At 41.6% G+C, this 19,073-nt stretch overlaps 1 protein-coding gene across 4 annotated transcripts in view; it reads left to right on the top strand.

Annotated features, from left to right (window-relative positions):
- The first annotated feature begins 9,466 nt into the window (after positions 1-9,466).
- The window catches only part of LOC139376359 (zinc finger E-box-binding homeobox 1-like), a 92,777-nt gene continuing 83,170 nt past the window's right edge, over positions 9,467-19,073 (top strand). For 2 of the 4 annotated variants that reach the window (XM_071118797.1, XM_071118798.1), the window contains exon 1: positions 9,467-9,660. In XM_071118797.1, coding sequence (XP_070974898.1) covers positions 9,603-9,660 — 58 coding nt within the window. In that variant the 5' untranslated portion in view covers positions 9,467-9,602. The remainder of the gene's footprint in view (positions 9,661-19,073) is intronic. The other 2 variants (XM_071118799.1, XM_071118800.1) reach the window with 2 other exon arrangements.

Below are 19,073 nucleotides of genomic sequence, written 5' to 3'. Positions count from 1 at the left end.
GTTTTTCAAAGACAGCTTGAAATGTGGCCTACATGTTTTGTGCTCTTGTAGGAAGCAGTAACTCCCCATTGCTGACCTATACTTATCTAGAACTGGGCTAATAACTCGCTAACTAGCAAAGAATGTCAACAAATGTGTACACACGCGACTCTGCGCTCTGATCTGAAAAGCCATTCACTTGCAGTGATTAAAAGACTGCTCGTGGGCTACCCCCACCAATATAATTTTACTTCCTTATGCTCTGGCTCTGCCTACAACAAAATCACAGACTCAATGTTGCAAAGTTAGATTTGTTTTGGTTTGTTGCATTGAAAGGGGGCTGATTTAATGTTTATTCGATTACAGAAAAATATTTGATCTATATAGTGCAAACCAATGGGGCGAATTTAGTGAAGTTCAATCTCTTGCATCTCTGCACAGCATGGCATTTGTTCTGCCCGGCAGTCCTGGAGGAGCACATGTCGTTTAGAAGGAACATTGATCAACAGCCTGATCAACTCTATGCGAAGGAGTTGTGTCACGCTGCATGAGTCAAATGGTCTTCACACCAGATACTGACTGGTTATCTTATACAACCCTGCCTTTTACGGTATCTGTTACCAACAGATGGGGTGCAGAAGTCTAAGGCACTGCATCTCAGTGCTAGAGGCATCACTACAGAACCTGGTTCGATTCCAGGCTGTATCACATCCGGCCGTAATTGGGAGTCCCATATGGCGGTGCACAATTGGCCCAGCGTTGTCCGGGTTACGGCCATCATTGTAAATAAGAATTTGTTCTTAACTGACTTTCCTAATTAAATAAAGGTTAAATATATATATATATTTTAATCTGTATTCCCAGTCATGTGAAATCCATAGATTGAGGCCTAGATTAGATTTCCTTATATGAACTTTAATGGCATTTAATGGCATTGTTAAGTATGAATATATATCAATGACGACTTCACAGCGACACTTGTCATACAAATCCTTAAGTTAAAGATACAACTTTTTGGGCGACGAGACCAAATTCACATAGAAATGTGAGTTATAGATATTTCATTCTCATTAAAAGCAAGTCTAAGAAGCGGTAGATGTGCAAATTTCTATGCTTCCCGTTCTGAAGTTTAGGTTTTACGTCTTTTACTTTCGGTTTTATACACCAGCTTCAAAAAGCTGAAAAAACTATATATTTTGGGTTATGGAAAATATATTTCATAGCGGTTAGATTGTACAATAATACCCTACACAATGACTGCTTGTTTTAATAGGCAAACTATTTAGCAACCAGGAAATGGCAGAGTGATTTTTAAACACAGAAGATGTCATACAGTATATTTAAATGGTCTTTACTTGTATCTCTATTTTAATGTTTAAAAAATATATTTCACCTTTATTTAACCAGGTAGGCCAGTTAAGAACAAGACCTGGCCAAGATAAAGCAAAGCAGTGCGACAAAGACAACAACACAGAGTTACACATGGAATAAACAAATGTACAGTCAATAACACAATAGAAAAAAAGTCTATATACAGTGTGTGCAAATGGCGTGAAGAGGTAAGGCAATAAATATACCATAGTAGTGGTATAGTAATAGTAATTACAATTTAGCAAATTAACAGTGGAGTGATAGATGTGCAGATGATGATGTGCAAGTAGAAATACTGGTGTGCAAAAGAGAAAAAAAGTAAATAAAAACAATATGGGGATGAGGTGGGTAGATTGGATGGGCTATTTACAGATGGGCTGTGTATAGATAGATAGCTGATGTTTAAAGTTAGTGAGGGAGATATAAGTCTCCAACTTCAGCGATTTTTGCAATTCATCCTAGTCATTGGCAGCAGAGAACTGGAAGGAAAGGTGACCAAAGGAGGTGTTGGCTTTGGGGATGACCAGTGAGATATACCTGCTGGAGCGCGTGCTACGGTTTGGTGTTGTTATCGTGATCAGTGAGCTGAGATAAAGGCGGAGCTTTGCCTAGCAAAGACTTATAGATGACCAAGAGCCAGTGGGTCTGGCGACGAATATGTAGCGAGTGCCAGCAGACGAGAGCATGCAGGTCTCAGTGGTGGGTGGTATATGGGGCATTGGTGACAAAACGGATGGCACTGTGATAGACTACATCCAATTTGCTGAGTAGAGTGTTGGAGGCTATTTTGTAAATGACATCGCAGAAGTCGAGGATCGGTAGGATAGTCAGTTTTACGAGGGTATGTTTGGCAGCATGAGTGAAGGAGGCTTTGTTGCAAAATAGGAAGCTGATTCTAGATTTAATTTTGGATTGGAGATGTTTAATATGAGTCTGGAAGGAGAGTTTACAGTCTAGCCAGAGACCTAGGTACAGTGCCTTGCGAAAGTATTCGGCCCCCTTGAACTTTGCGACCTTTTGCCACATTTCAGGCTTCAAACATAAAGTTATAAAACTGTATTTTTTGTGAAGAATCAACAACAAGTGGGACACAATCATGAAGTGGAACGACATTTATTGGATATTTCAAACTTTTTTAACAAATCAAAAACTGAAAAATTGGGCGTGCAAAATTATTCAGCCCCCTTAAGTTAATACTTTGTAGCGCCACCTTTTGCTGCGATTACAGCTGTAAGTCGCTTGGGGTATGTCTCTATCAGTTTTGCACATCGAGAGACTGACATTTTTTCCCATTCCTCCTTGCAAAACAGCTCGAGCTCAGTGAGGTTGGATGGAGAGCATTTGTGAACAGCAGTTTTCAGTTCTTTCCACAGATTCTCGATTGGATTCAGGTCTGGACTTTGACTTGGCCATTCTAACACCTGGATATGTTTATTTTTGAACCATTCCATTGTAGATTTTGCTTTATGTTTTGGATCATTGTCTTGTTGGAAGACAAATCTCCGTCCCAGTCTCAGGTCTTTTGCAGACTCCATCAGGTTTTCTTCCAGAATGGTCCTGTATTTGGCTCCATCCATCTTCCCATCAATTTTAACCATCTTCCCTGTCCCTGCTGAAGAAAAGCAGGCCCAAACCATGATGCTGCCACCACCATGTTTGACAGTGGGGATGGTGTGTTCAGCTGTGTTGCTTTTACGCCAAACATAACGTTTTGCATTGTTGCCAAAAAGTTAAATTTTGGTTTCATCTGACCAGAGCACCTTCTTCCACATGTTTGGTGTGTCTCCCAGGTGGCTTGTGGCAAACTTTAAACAACACTTTTTATGGATATCTTTAAGAAATGTCTTTCTTCTTGCCACTCTTCCATAAAGGCCAGATTTGTGCAATATACGACTGATTGTTGTCCTATGGACAGAGTCTCCCACCTCAGCTGTAGATCTCTGCAGTTCATCCAGAGTGATCATGGGCCTCTTGGCTGCATCTCTGATCAGTCTTCTCCTTGTATGAGCTGAAAGTTTAGAGGGACGGCCAGGTTTTGGTAGATTTGCAGTGGTCTGATACTCCTTCCATTTCAATATTATCGCTTGCACAGTGCTCCTTGGGATGTTTAAAGCTTGGGAAATCTTTTTGTATCCAAATCCGGCTTTAAACTTCTTCACAACAGTATCTCGGACCTGCCTGGTGTGTTCCTTGTTCTTCATGATGCTCTCTGCGCTTTTAACGGACCTCTGAGACTATCACAGTGCAGGTGCATTTATACGAAGACTTGATTACACACAGGTGGATTGTATTTATCATCATTAGTCATTTAGGTCAACATTGGATCATTCACTGAACTTCTGGAGAGAGTTTGCTGCACTGAAAGTAAAGGGGCTGAATAATTTTGCACACCCAATTTTTCAGTTTTTGATTTGTTAAAAAAGTTTGAAATATCCAATAAATGTCGTTCCACTTCATGATTGTGTCCCACTTGTTGTTGATTCTTCACAAAAAAATACAGTTTTATATCTTTATGTTTGAAGCCTGAAATGTGGCAAAAGGTCGCAAAGTTCAAGGGTGCCGAATACTTTCGCAAGGCACTGTATTTGTAGTTGTCCACATATTCTAAGTCAGAACCGTCCGGAGTAGTCATACTAATCGGGCGGGCAGGTGTGGGCAGCGATGTGTTGAAAAGCATGCATTTAGTTTTACCAGTGTTTAAGAGCAGTTGGAGGCCACGGAAGGAGTGTTGTATGGCATTGAAGCTCATTTGTAGGTTTGTTAGCACAGTGTACAAAGAAGGGCCAGATGTATACAGAATGGTGTCGTCTGCGTAGAGGTGGATCAGGGAATCACCAGTAGCAAGAGCGACATCATTGATATATACAGAGAAAAGAGTCGGCCCGAGATATTAACCCTGTGGCACCCCCATAGAGATTGTCAGGTTAACAGGTCCTCCGATTTGACACACTGAACTCTATCTGAGATGTAGTTGGTGAACCAGGCGAGGCAGTCATTTGAGAAACCAAGGCTATAGAATCTGCCAATAAGAAAGCGGTGATAGACAGAGTCGAAAGCCTTGGCCAGGTCGATGAAGATGGCTGCACAGTACTGTCTTTTATTGATGGCGGTTATGATATCGTTTAATACCTTGAGCGTGGCTGAAGTGCACCCATGACCAGCTTGGAAACCGGATTGCACAGCGGAGTAGGTACGGAAATGGTCAGTGATCTGTTTATTAACATGGCTTTCAAAGACTTTAGAAAGGCAGGGCAGGATGGATATAGGTCTGTAACAATTTGGATCTAGGGTGTCACCCCCTTTGAAGAGAGGGGATGACCGCGGCAGCTTTCCAATCTTCAGGGATCTCGGACAATACGAAAGAGAGGTTGAACAGACTGGTAATAGGGGTTGCAACAGTGGTGGCGGATCATTTTAGAAAGAAAGGGTCCAGATTGTCTAGCCCAGCTGATTTGTACGGGTCCAACTTTTTCAGCTCTTTCAGAACATCTGGTATCAGATTTGGGTGAAGGAGAAGCTAGGGAGGCTTTGGCAAGTAGCTTGCGGGGGGTGCGGAGCTGTTGGCCGGGATTGGGGTAGCCAGGAAGAAAGCATGGCCAGCCGTAGAGAAATGCTTATTGAAATTCTCGATTATCGTGGATTTATCGGTGGTGACAGTGTTTCCTGGCCTCAGTACAGTGGGCAGATGGGAGGAGGTGCTCTTATTCTCCATGGACTTTACAGTGTCCCAAAACTTTTTGGAGTTAGAGCTACAGGATGCAAATTTCTGTTTGAAAAAGCTAGCCTTTGCTTTCCTGACTGACTGCGTGTTTTGGTTTGACTTCCCTGAAAAGTTGCATATCGCGGAGCCATTCGATGCTAATGTAGAACGCCACAGGATCTCTCTGAAGTATGTCTGTAAAGGCCGCACTAGGACATCCTTCCAATTGATCCTTAATGGCTGATCATTAAGGGTGATAAGGGTAGGCAACAACTTATCTGCCATGCTGATCCTCAACACGGGGGCCCCTCAGGGGAGGGGCCCCCTTCTGTACTCCCTGTTCACCCACGACTGCATGGCCAAGCACGACTCCAACACCATCATTAAGTTTTCTGATGACACAACAGTGTCCTGATCACCAACAATGATGAGACAGCCTATAGGGAGGAGGTCAGAGACCTGGTAGTGTGGTGCCAAGACAACAACCTCTCCCTCAATGTGAGCAAGACAAAGGAGCTGATTGTGGACTACAGGAAAAGAAGGGCCAACACGGCCCCATTCTCATTGACAGACTTTATTGGAGTGGGTCGAGAGTTTCAAGTTCCTTGGTGTCCACATCACCAACAAACTATAATAGTCGAAACACACCAAGACAGTCGTGAAGAGGGAACGACAATGCCTTTTCTCCCTAAGGAGACTGAAAAGATTTGGCATGGGTCCCCAAATCATCAAAAAGTTAGACAGCTGCACCATCGACAGCATCCCTGACCGGTTGCATCACCACCTGGCAACTGCTCGGCATCTGACCGTAAGGCGTTACAGAGAGTAGTGTGTACGGCCCAGTACATCACTGGGCCCAAGCTTCCTGCCATCCAGGACCTACACCACAGTTCAAACATTTGGGGTCACTTAGAAATGTCCTTGTTTTAGAAAGAAAAGCTCATTTTTTGTCCATTAAAATAACTTCAAATTGATCAGAAATACAGTGTAGACATTGTTAATGTTGTAAATTACTATTTCAGCTGGAAACGGCTGATTTTTAATGGCATATCTACATACGCGTACAGAGGCCCATTATCAGCAACCATCACTCCTGTGTTCCAATGGCACGTTGTGTTAGCTAATCCTAAGTTTATCATTTTAAAAGGCTAATTGATCATTAGAAAACCCTTTTGCAATTATGTCAGCACAGCTGAAAACTGTTTTCCTGATTAAAGAAGCAATAAAACAGGCCTTCTTTAGACTAGTTGAGTATCTGGAGCATCAGCATTTGTGGGTTCGTTTACAGGGTCAAAATGGCCAGAAACAAATAACTTTCTACTGAAACTCATCAGTCTATTATTTTTCTGAGAAATGAAAGCTATTCGATGCAAGCAATTGCCAAGAAACTGAAGATCTGGTACAACGCTGTGTACTACTCCCTTCACAGAACAGTTCAAACTGGCCCTAACCAAAATAGAAAGAGCAGTGAGTGGGAAGCCCCTGTGCACAACTGAGCAAGAGGAGAGGTACATTAGAGTGTTTAGTTTGAGAAACAGATGCCTCACAAGTCCTCAACTGGCAGCTTCATTAAATAGTATGTCAACAGTGAAGAGGCGACTCCGGGATGCTGGCCTTCTAGGCAGAGTTGTAAAGAAAAAGCTATATCTCAGACTGGCCAAAAAAAAGCAAAGATTAATATGGGCAAAAGAACACTGACACTGCCTATGGACTGGACCATGCACTGTCACTAGGGTCGTTCACAGACCTTTCAGGGGGCAGGCACTCAAAATGTTAAAAGGGCACCCCTCCCCCGTAAACAAAATAATATAATTGTACATGCTAGTTAGCTAGCTTGATTTATTTTACTGATTGTTATTTACCTCGTGTTTCTGCCTCTCTCTGCTGCGTGTATCAGCCAACTAGACTGAATATTGATGATGATGATGTAAGCTAAATGATGTGTTATCAAGTGTTAATCAAATGTTATGCTGCTGTGGCAGTACTGTTGATAGTCAAACTAGATAGCCAGCTACACACACTTGACTGATGACCACATCTCTCAAGCCATGAAAGTTTGGATACCAGGCCCCTGCAATTTCCATATGGGGCAGACTGGGAATAAGGTACAGAGAGCTGTTGTAGCTCTACGTGAGTACAGGAGGACAAGGTTTGACAGATGTTCTCTGATTTAGACAACAGCTCCCTGCTCATTCAATGCTATTTTCTGCCCTTGTAGTTCAGATTACAGCCAAATTGTGTTATAATATTAAATATTTTGGGTGATGTAATCTAGCACCTGCCAGTTAAACCTGGGTTACATTCAATACTTATTTGATTGGTTGAACATAAACAAATGTTTTCATGCAATAAGATACCTCCAGAGATTGTCCCCTGGTGGTGGGTGTGGTAAAGCCTCATGGGGGAGACTGGTGAGTTGTTTGTTGCTGTCATCAGGGGCTGGGAATTGACTTCATCATGACCTGTGAACTAGAAATGTTGTTACACCCTCTATAAAGACAATAGATCTTTTAATTTACTAGAATCTTTAAAGGAGCACTCCGCAGTTGCTACATCAATTGTTTAACATATAAATTAATTATATGTACGCATTGATTCTTGAAGAATGTAACTTATAAATGCCTCATGAGCTTAGTTCAACTGGTGTACCCCATCAGAACCCAAAATAAAAGCTTGTTTTACTCCAATGTTTGTAAACAAAGTAAATGTAAACATCCATTAGCTGTCTATGAATTGGAGAGTGGTTACATTTCTCCAGCCCAATCTCTCAGCTTTTTACTCAAACATTGCTGCTTTAAAACAGATTTGCTAAAAATGAAAAATAAGACAAACCTTGAATTATGTCATCATACTGTGTTCAGTACTGTGAAAAATGAAAACTTAGATCCATGCCAAAAATTTGAAGTGAAGATGGATATAAAATGCATAAGAGCTGAAATAGAATGTAACAATCTGTAAAATGTCTATTTCATGTACTGTACTGGAACAGTCGAGCTGACTTTGAAAGGAAAGGCATGGAACATATACAGCACCTGGCAAGTCCAGGTTCAGTCCGAAAACTGACCTCAGGTACAAGAATAGCTTGATGGGTCTGCAGTCTGGAAGCTGCTCTTGTGACCGGTAACGAACTGTCACTGAGCTCATGGCTGCTTGTCCCTTTTGAGGAAAAAAGTGTAGCCTTACCGTGTACTCTTGTTTGAAGAGACAAACCTTGATCGCTGCATCGGACTGTGTCTCTTGTTGCCTCTATCTTACCTCTCTCAGGTGGGTCATCTGAAGAATGTATGTCTAAATCAGAATTTGCTCTTAATTTACTTGTCTGGTTAAATAATGGTTAAATACATTATAAAAACTCTATCTATCTGGGTTAGGATTATGCAAGACGTGAAACAGTGATAACAGTCTGAATCTGGACAGATGAAGAGAGAGAGAAAAAAATGTATGTCTATAAAGGCAGGAATCCTGCATACGTCATATTTTCTCCTGCTCAGTGAGAACAGCGGGTCTATTCTATGTGTGCAGCATCCCATCTCAGAGTCTGCATGCCAAATGGCACCCTATTCCCTATATAGTGCACTAGTTTGGACCAGTCAAAAGTGCACTATAGGGAATAGGGTGCCATTTGAGGAGCCTCCAGAGACTTTCCATGACTTTCCAGGTATAACATAACATCCTGGTTTCTCACTTTCACTGGAAGTAAAGACACAAGCCAAAGACATATGTCCCAAAAGTGCTGTCTGTGTTAACTAAACAAAATATTAGAATATTATTTTATATTCATAATAATCATTGTGTTATTATCTTTATTATAATCAGGATATCATACTTTTCAAAATTGTTGTTTTCAATTTCATCATGATCATAATAATGTATAAATAGTGCATTTGTTGCCATCAAACGTGTTGCTAAACTGTGTGTGTGTGTGTGTGTGTGTGTGTGTGTGTGTGTTAAAATCTCTTATAGAATAGCCAATTTGAAACGTAGTAGTGCGCCAGCAACAGTCTGGCATTTAAGGGGTTAATGCTCTGTCACGTGAACTGTTCCCTGTCGCTTGAAGTATTTTCCTTTCCAAAAGAATAGTTTATAATTGTAGCAGCCTAATGATGGACTGTCTGTTACCTGTCAAAATGTTATCGGTTATCAAAACACATTACCATGTTCTTATTTTGACCATGCATCTTATATTTTCGGCAACAGGAGCAAACGATCAAGAGTTCGGCGAAAGCAAAAGCTCGGGGTGGATTCTATGTGCTGCCAGTAGGGAGTTGGGCCATGTGCTGGGGTGTTAGCAGTGGGGAAACACTCTTTTCACACCACTTCGATACCGAAGTGACTTCTTCGTAGCAGGTTAGAAATTACGCTGCAGGTTAGGAGAACGAATTTAGCATGTTAGGAAACTGGAGAAGGTGATGTCGTAAAGCAGAAAGTGTCGTAAACCAGGTGCAGAGGAGGGAGGGAGGTGAAGTGGAGAGAGGAGTGGGGTACGGGGGGAGGAGGCGAGAGAGGAGGTGACTCGCCCCGGCAGGCATTATTCAGACAGAGCGAAAGGATCATGGCGGATGGCCCCAGGTGTAAGCGCAGAAAACAGGCGAACCCGAAGAGGAATAACGGTAAGCCAAACTCCGTAAACCGACGGGAAACGATTAAGTGAGATGGACTACGTACTTTTGGGTTCATTCAACTGTGTTCGCCGACTTTGGGACTTTTCTGACCCACGTTTTAGGGAGTTGAAGTGCTGGAAAGTAGTACGTATATTCAAATGTGGTGTGTACCGTTATACCTGGCTCGCTTCTCTCCTCCTAGCGCAGCGGCGCTGCCCGAGCGTACCGTTATACGCACCTATCATCCCGTGGATTTGAGTGAGAGACTGATTTTGTTCCTCGATCCAATTTTCTTTTACGGTCACTTGTCACCTTGTTTTTATAAGAGACAAGATGCGATGTGTTATATTTGTAAACAGAAATCCTGTCGTTTGCTACGCTTTTGCTCAACAAAAACTTCTAAGCTAACAGGCTAGCAGCTTGCTAACTTGCTGTCCCAGACACTCAGTTCAGTTAAACTCAGCCACCTGTAATTTTACTGAAAAATTACGAGATAATGGTAATAGCTAGTTTGTCGTGTTTTGCTACAGGTAGCAGAGTGTTTTGAATGCATCGTATATTCTTCCATTTGACTTTGTAGACTCACTAGTTGCATGTCATTCTGGACTTGCATTAGGCCTATATTAATAGATAAATAAAATACATTTAATCGGGCTTGTGTTGTGATTTGGGCAGCAACCCCTTCTATTATCTGCACGCAACACTGCTTGATGCATTGTTGTCGAGGGGTTTGTTAAGGAAGGAGATCTGTCTTGTACAAAGTATTTTGTCGTATTAGTCCACTTTTGTTCATTTCGATTTGAATACATGACACTCAGGCTTCTCGTGGTCTCCTTTTTAGGTAGCATAACTTTGTTTTGGTCTTAACCGATCCGTTTTACTTTACATTTTAGTCCTCAAATTTCGCTTCTTGAATAGCTTGATGTTGATTTTAATTTGTGGAAGAGAAGCTGCTATTTTGCCTAGGCTAGTACTTACCTGTTATGCTGGGTGGTGTAAGCAATGCATTAAATAAATGGGCGTCACACAGCCCATAGCCTTCCTATGTGTATGAGCAACTGCTGCAGTCTATATAAGGAATCGAGTTATGTAGCAGCAACAGCGCAGCCTGGACATTCTGTCTAACGACCCAAACTTCACGTGAATGAAAGGTAACAGAACATAATACACTGCACGAATTTGTTTATTTATTGAATAGTTCAATTGCTACACGAGCATAAACAGGCTAATGATACTCAGTTTGCTAAATTAACAACATTATACCTACAATAGCATACAACGGCAATTGATCTTTTCGATGTAGCCTAATCATTCACTTGATTTGATGAAGTTTGTCAGCAAATTATTGTAGCTTGGATTCCACTTTAGATTTGATCAGAAAAGAGTAGCTCCCTCTCATTGGAGGGTATCTTACCTGTGTTCTACCTATCCTCCTCACTTTCACTCTACCTACCGGCCAATCAAATATTATAGGTAGTACCGTTATTCGAGTAGTGAGATGAGGGCTGGAAACAGGAAAGCACCTTTTCCTGTGGCCGCTGACGACACAAGATGTGACACAGAGCTGAGCGCCGTGCCGCCCAGGCAGCGTCCGTGCGCAGGCAGGAGCCATCAACATGTTCACCTGAACAGTGAAAACGGGGCTCGCAAATGTCCTCCTATAAAACCCTACCTGCGGCATTTATCTTTACGGTATTATTGGCACAGATTGGGGGAAATATTTGTTTATTTTAAACCTATCTTCATTCTAGAGCAGACGAGGGAAAAGACTCCAATATACGCTGCAGAAAATGGCAACTTGTGCAGGTAGAAAAACATTATGGTTGTTTAGTTTATCCGTGCATATCAGCGTCAGTAGATTCTTGGTTTCTCACTGTTGGTTTTGTTCTCGCGGGATTTTTCACTCATAAACATGCATGATGATGTCCAATTTGTTGATGTTTGATTATGATGGTTTTTGTTCCGTTCTTTTTCTTTTGTCGAAACAAGTGATGTATAATCTACTCTAGTGTAGCCTACCGCCCTGTGTGTGTCACCGTGCAGGCAAGGGAAGAATAGGTTGTGAAGGAAAAGGAAAGCAGTACACAAGGTGGTTGCGAATGCGAATGACTCCGTTATTTCCTGTAATAGATAGCAATATTGTGAAACAGACAGCACACACCTAAATGTTTTCCATCTATTGTTTTCAATTATATGGTTATGCAATTTCCGAGTGGGTCGATGGAATGGAATGGCGGTGTGTACCGTTACTGCAGTAAAGGCGGGGCTGCTGCTTTTTATGTTATGAGACGGCCAGGTATGCAAGGTGATGCAACACCTATAAAGGTGCCTCGAACTATGTCGTTTCTATATTACTGTGTCATTTTTATTGTTTTAATATAAGTCCAGTCTGTTCGATCACGTATCATTTATGATAGCAAGGCATGCTTAGTGTTATTCTATAACGGGCAATAGTCATTTTGACGGTTGACCGCGGGCCATAGGGTTGAGGTGCAAGTCTTCATGGTGTTTTATTTTAGCCTACACCTTATGTTTTAAATCCTTCAGTGTTATTTTTGTCATTCTGTCATTTTTTATTGTTTGAAAAATAAACATTGTCCCGCTTCATATTAATAATTTGCGTTAGGCCTACATTTTCAATTATTAATTACATATTGGACTGATGTGATATTCTTACGTTATTGATGCGTGATAATGGAAAATAACAGTGTTCTTTCATGAAGCTCTCCCTCCCGGTAGCAAATCAAAAGATGTTAGAGCAGGCAGGGTGTCACGTGGTGTCTCTCCCCCGTACATGGGAGGTTGTTTCCATTACCTTGATGCTGTTTCTTCTCGGGTAGTTGAATCTTGTAGTTAAGCTGCTATTTCCATCTTGTAGCCAATTATGGTATCATAGCCTACTTCAGATTTTGGGACTTATTCTACCAGCTGTTGGAGAGACTAGTATGCAAGCACATTGGTGTGTATGTGTGGTGTGTGAGCAAGACCTCCTGCTAAGGTACAGTTTATTAGAACCAAGGCTGCTCAGTGCACTGTCTTGACAGGTGAAGGTTTGGGATGCATCCCAAATGGTGTCCCAAATGACACCTTATTCCGTATATAGTGCACTATGTCGGGATATGGTGCCATTTGAGGCTCAGTCCTGATATGATGCCCCATGCAGCTGTAAAAATCGGGGCAGCAAGGAGGACGGTGTGTGTGTGTACTGGCTGGGTTAAACAGGTGCTGGCCTTCCCTAAGCGTGCTGCTTTTGTCACGTCTCTCTGCCGAGGCTGTAATTTTAACACTACAATTTGGGAATAGAGGAATGTGGGCCCGTGTTAACATACTTCACAGTATAAACACAGCCTTCTCCGCACTGGCCCTGTAGCAGCTTAGGATTTCACTTAGACTCACTGTCTATGTCCCAAATGGCACCATAGTATTCCCTATGTAGTGCACTGCTTTTGACCAGGGCCAATAGGGTTCTGGTGAAAAGTACTCTATGGAATAGGGAATAAGGGTGCCATTTGGGACTAATTGCACCTGATTAAAGACGAGCTAAATCCACTTGTAAAGTCACACCCTCAATGACAAATTGTTTCTGATAGTGGTGTCTAGATATAAATTATTTAACAGTGTGTTTTGAGTATTTAAATTAAAGCCATTCTGCTTTGACTTTGATGTAGCTGCAACTGGCAGCTGGCTAAATCTAAATTGGCCCAGTTGATTATAAAAGGGGCTAATTCACACTTTCAATGGCAGTGATTTGCCACAGTAGCCCTAACAGTGTTGATTGACCTGTGACCGGAGACATCAAATTTCACTTTCCCCTTATCCTAGACCCTGAGGGTGTGTATATATAGTATGTGTGTATGTATGTATGTGTGCTTGTGTATGTGTCCCTTTAATGAAATTGTGCTGAGGAATAACAAACCCCACCTCTCTACTTTTATGGTAAAGGGGAGGTGAATCTAGACTGGGGGAGGGGCTGCTGTGGCTAATGTGTGTGTGTGTGTGTGTGTATGTGTGTGTTTAGGAAGGTGGGAAATGTCTCTTTTCCCCTGGGCTTTGCGTGGCTCCTCTCGCTACTTTTATAGCCTCGCTACTGTATATAGCCTCTCTATACTGTTATTTTTCACTGTCTTTTTACTGTTGTTTTATTTCTTTACTTACCTACTGTTCACCTAATACCTTTTTTGCACTATTGGTTAGAGCCTGTAAGTAAGCATTTCACTGTAAGGTCTACTACACCTGTTGTATTCGGCGCACGTGACAAATAAACTTTGATTTGATTTACATTTAATTTTTTATATTTTTTATTTCACCTTTATTTAACCAGGTAGGCCAGTTGAGAACAAGTTCTCATTTACAACGGCCAAGATAAAGCAAAGTAGTATGTTATGAAGAGTGATCAGATGATTTGCAATTAATTGCAAAGTCCCTCTTTGCCATGCAAATCAACTGAATCCCCCAAAAACATTTCCACTGCATTTCAGCCCTGCCACAAAAGGACCAGCTGACATCATGTCAGTGATTCTCTCGTTAACACAGGTGTGAGTGTTGATGAGGACAAGGCTGGAGATCACTCTGTCATGCTGATTGAGTTCGAATAACAGACTGGAAGCTTCAAAATGAGGGTGGTGCTTGGAATCATTGTTCTTCCTCTGTCATCCATGGTTACCTGCAGGGAAATACGTGCTGTCATCATTTCTTTGCACAAAAAGTGCTTCACATGCAAGGATATTGCTGCCAGTAAGATTGCCCCTAAATCAACCATTTATCGGATCATCAAGTAGAGAGGTTCAATTGTTGTGAAGAAGGCTTCAGGGCGCCCAAGAAAGTCCAGCAAGTGCCAGGACCTTCTCCTAAACTTGATTCAGCTGCGGGATCGGGGCACCACCAGTACAGAGCTTGCTCAGGACTGGCTACAGGCAGGTGTGAGTGCATCTGCACGCACAGTGAGGCGAAAACTTTTGGAGGATATCCTGGTGTCAAGCAGGGCAGCAAAGAAGCCACTTCTCTCCAGGAAAAACATCAGGGACAGACTGATATTCTGTTGGAAGCTATTTTGTAAATGACATCGACGAAGTCAAGGAACGGTAGGATAGTTCATTTTAAGAGGGTATGTTTGGCAGCATGAGTGAAGGAGGCTTTGTTGCGAAATAGGAAGCCGATTCTAAATTAAAATTAGGATTGGAGATACTTAATGTGAGTCTGGACGGAGAATTTACAGTCTATCCAGACACCTAGGTATTTGTAGTTGTTAACAAGTCAGAACCGTCCAGAGTACTGATGCTAGATGGGCGGGCGGGTGCGGGCAGCGCCCGGTTGAAGAGCATGCATTTAGTTTTACTAGCATTTAAGAGCAGTTGGAGGCCACGGAAGAAGTGTTGTATGGCATTGAAACTCGTTTGGAGGTTTGTTAACACATTGTCCAAAGAAGGGCCAGATGTACACAGAATGGTCGTCAGCGTAGTGGTGGATCAGAGAATCACCAGCAGCAAGAGCAACATCATTGATATATACAGAGAAACGAGTCAGCCTGAGAATTGAACCCTGTGGCACCGTCATACAGACTGCTAGAGTTCCGGACAACAGGCACTCCGATTTGACACACTGAACTCTATCTGAGAAGTAGTTGGTGAACCAGGCGAGGCAGTCATTTGAGAAACCAAGGCTAATGAGTCCGCCAATCAGAATGCGGTGATTGACAGAGTCGAAAGCCTTGGCCAGGTTGATGAAGACATTTGCACAGTACTGTCTTTTATTGATGGCGGTTATGATATCGTTTAGGACCTTGAGCGTGGCTGAGGTACACCCGTGACCAGCTCGGAAACCAGATTGCATAGCGGCGAAGGTACGGTGGGATTTGAAATGGTCGGTGAATTTACATGAATTAATGTGTGGCAAGGCTTAAAGGAAAACTCCATGCCAAAAAACTATCCTTTGGTGTTTGTTTCATTAGCCCATTATTGATACAGTCCCGAAATGTTTTGCATGTCAGAAATCAAGTTTTCAAGGTATATAGCTTTCAAAATACCACATATGATGCAAAATGCATAATTCCGGCAATATTTCTGTATTTTGAAAGGTACCCATCTTGAAAACTTGATTGCTGACATGCAAAACATTTTGAGACTATATCAACAATGGACTAATGAAACATATACCAAAATATAGTTTTTGGGTGAAGTTTTCCTTTAAGCACTTGTTCCTTATTGTGAGTATTTTGTGTTGAAATGAAATGATGTAGCCACTAGCCAGATAACACTTATATTATTACTGTCCAGCTTGTTTGTGAGAGATGGCTTAATTATTCAGATGAAATAGGCTAATAAGGTTATTATTGTGTATTAGGTTTACAGGAACATTTATATCCATGTTAACAATCCTAAATTCTCAAGTGATACAAAATACGGAACTGCAGTGTCATATTCATCAGTGCACACTGTAACAATATGTTCTGCAACAGAAAAACGAAAACAATGGTTCCTTATTGGACACGTTCAGATAGTAGTCCTTCCCTGTTTTGGTTTCCGTTTAGTTCCTAGTGAATTTTTATTATCATATTTTTTATGAACCTTTATTGAACTAGGCAAGTCAGTTAAAAACAAATTCTTATTTACAATGACAGACTACCAGAAGGCAAAAGGTCTCCTGTGGGGACGGGGGCTATGATTATAAACATAGGCTAATTCTCAACCCTCTGAAAGAGATCTCATCCAGTTGTAGGCCTAGTTCTAATGTCCCGTCAGCTAGGCTGTGATCAATGTTTTTCGCTGTTACCAGAACAGTATAGGCCTAGGTAGGCTTTTTATAATGTCAAACTATAGGCTTATCTTAATTTTGAGTTAGTACAGTTGGAATGATTTGAGAGTAGGTTGGACTGATTTCTTACAGGCTTTCTTCCAGAGGCCACCAAGTCATTGTTTGAGAAATTTCATTCCAGAAATAACATGTTTTTCTTCTCTCTCTCTCTCATGCATTAGCTGGGGCTGCATGTAGCCTAGTGGTTAGAGTGTTGGGCCAGTAACTGAAAGGTTGCTAGATCAAATCCCTGAGTTGACAAGGTAAAAATCTGTCAATCTGCCCCCGAACAAGGTAGTTAACCCAGTGTTCCTAGGCTGTCATTTGTAAATAAGATTTTGTTCTGAACTGACTTGCTTAGTTAAATAAAGGATTTTAAAAAACTAGCTTCATTCAGTCATCTGAATACCAGCAATAGCCTATAGGTGCGTTATTGGGTCTTGTGATGGCTTAGGCTAAGCTATTGTGTGCTGGATTTAGAGTGAAATAAGGCCCAAGAAGGCCCCTATGTCCAAAATGGCACTTTATTCCCTTTATAGTGGGAATATATTGGCCCCTAGTCAAAAGTAGTGCACAAGATAGGGAATAGGGCGCCATTTTGGACGCGTCCCTAGTTAATTGTAATTGTAATTGACTGGCCTCCCTCCTACCTTTAACCTCTCTGGGATCGTTCGGGACGCTAGCGTCCCACCTCGCCAACAGCCAGTGAAATTGCACGGCGCCAAATGCAAAACAACATAAATCTCATAATTAAAAATCCCCAACAATACAAGTATTTTACACCATTTTAAAGATACACTTCTCGTTAATCCAACCACAGTGTCCGATTTCAAAAAGGCTTTTCGGCGAAAGCAGAACATATCATTATGTTAGGTCAGCAACTAGTCACAGAAAGTATTCAGCCATTTTCCAACCAAAGAGAGGTGTCACAAAAAGCAGAAATATAGATAAAATGAATCACTAACCTTTGACGATCTTCATCAGATGACACTCCCAGGACTCAATGTTATACAATACATGTATGTTTTGTTCGATCAAGTTCATATTTATATCCAAAAACCTCAGTTCATAAATGCCTCCAAAACATCTGGAGAAATTGCAGAGCCACATCAAATAACATAAATAACCATCATAAACTTTGATGAAAGATGCATGTTTTACATAGAATTAAAGATAAACTTGTTCTTAATGCAACCGCTGTGTCAGATTTAAAAAAAGCTTTATGGCAAAAGCACAATATTCAACAATCTGAGAACAGCATTCAGCCACAAAAGCAAGCCATACAGTTACCCGCCAAATTGTGGAGGCAACAAAAGTCATAAATAGCATTATAAATCTTCACTTACCTTTGCTGATCTTCGTTGGAATGCACTCCCAGGACTCCCTCTTCCACTAGAAATGTTTGTTTTGTTCGATTACGTCCATATTTATGTCCAAATACCTCTGTTTTGTTTGTGCGTTTAGTTCACTATTCCAAAGGCACAATGCGCGAGCGCAAAATCCAGACGAAAAGTCAAAAGAGTTCCATTACACTTTGTAGAAACATGTCAAACGATGTTTACAATCAATCGTTAGGGTCTTTTTTATAATAAATCTTCAATAATATTCCAACCAGACAATAGCGTATTCATTACAGAGGAAAAAGAAGGAACGGCGCGCCAACATGACCGCGCAGTAAACAACTGATTGGCCTCAGCCCAGTCCACTTGTTGAAACAGCTCTTATTCGACACCCTTCCACAATAGAAGCCTCAAACAACTTTCTAAAGACTGTTGACATCTGCTGGAAGCCTTGGGAAGTGCAATCTGGCCCCATAGACACAGCATATTGGATAGGCAATCACTTAAATTAAACTACAAACCTCAGATTTCCCACTTCCTGGTTGGATTTGTCTCAGAGTTTTTTGCCTGCCATATGAGTTATGTTATACTCACAGACATAATTCAAACAGTTTTAGAAACTTCAGAGTGTTTTCTATCCAATACTACTAATAATATGCATATATTAGCATCTGGGACAGAGTAGCAGGCAGTTTACTCTGGGAACCTTATTCATCCAAGCTACTCAATACTGCCCCCCTGTCACCAAGAAGTTAAAGTGTGAGGCAGAAAAAAGAGTCCATTCACAGGCAATACTGAGAATGGGGAACTCTCTTTTTTTCACACTCGGCTGGTGGGAAACTCTCTCCTTGTTTTCATCAGCTCATTTGCAAATCCTCCCATGCTCTTTATCATGGAAGCCTCTGCAAAGAATATTGAGTTAGTGAGGCACTCCATTCCAGGAAGTTATGAAATCATTCGAAATCTCACTAGCTACGCCTAGGCTCTTAGCCCCTCTGGGCATTATGTCTTCCTGGTGGTGGTCATTGAAATACAGTAGTTTCTATTGTGATATCTGTCTTCACTAACAGGGTTCACTAACATTATCCAAAACCATAATACCAGTAATAAGGAGAGGCAAGGACTCAGTGTTAGAGTGGGATGGCTGGGGAGTTGACAGTACAGAGGAGCTGTGATGTAGCGTAATGAGGGATCATTTGCTAGTGCTAACAGCAGCTATGGTGGTTTTGGTGCTGCTATCTGCTGAGTTATGAGCGGAGGGAGGGAAAATGGTGGAGGGAGGGAAACTGATGA

The sequence above is a fragment of the Oncorhynchus clarkii genome, chromosome 20 (genome assembly GCF_045791955.1).
Source record: "Oncorhynchus clarkii lewisi isolate Uvic-CL-2024 chromosome 20, UVic_Ocla_1.0, whole genome shotgun sequence".
NCBI classification, from domain to species: domain Eukaryota; kingdom Metazoa; phylum Chordata; class Actinopteri; order Salmoniformes; family Salmonidae; genus Oncorhynchus; species Oncorhynchus clarkii.
The sequence above is the reverse complement of the archived record's forward strand: the minus strand, read 5'-3'. Positions and strand labels throughout refer to the sequence as shown.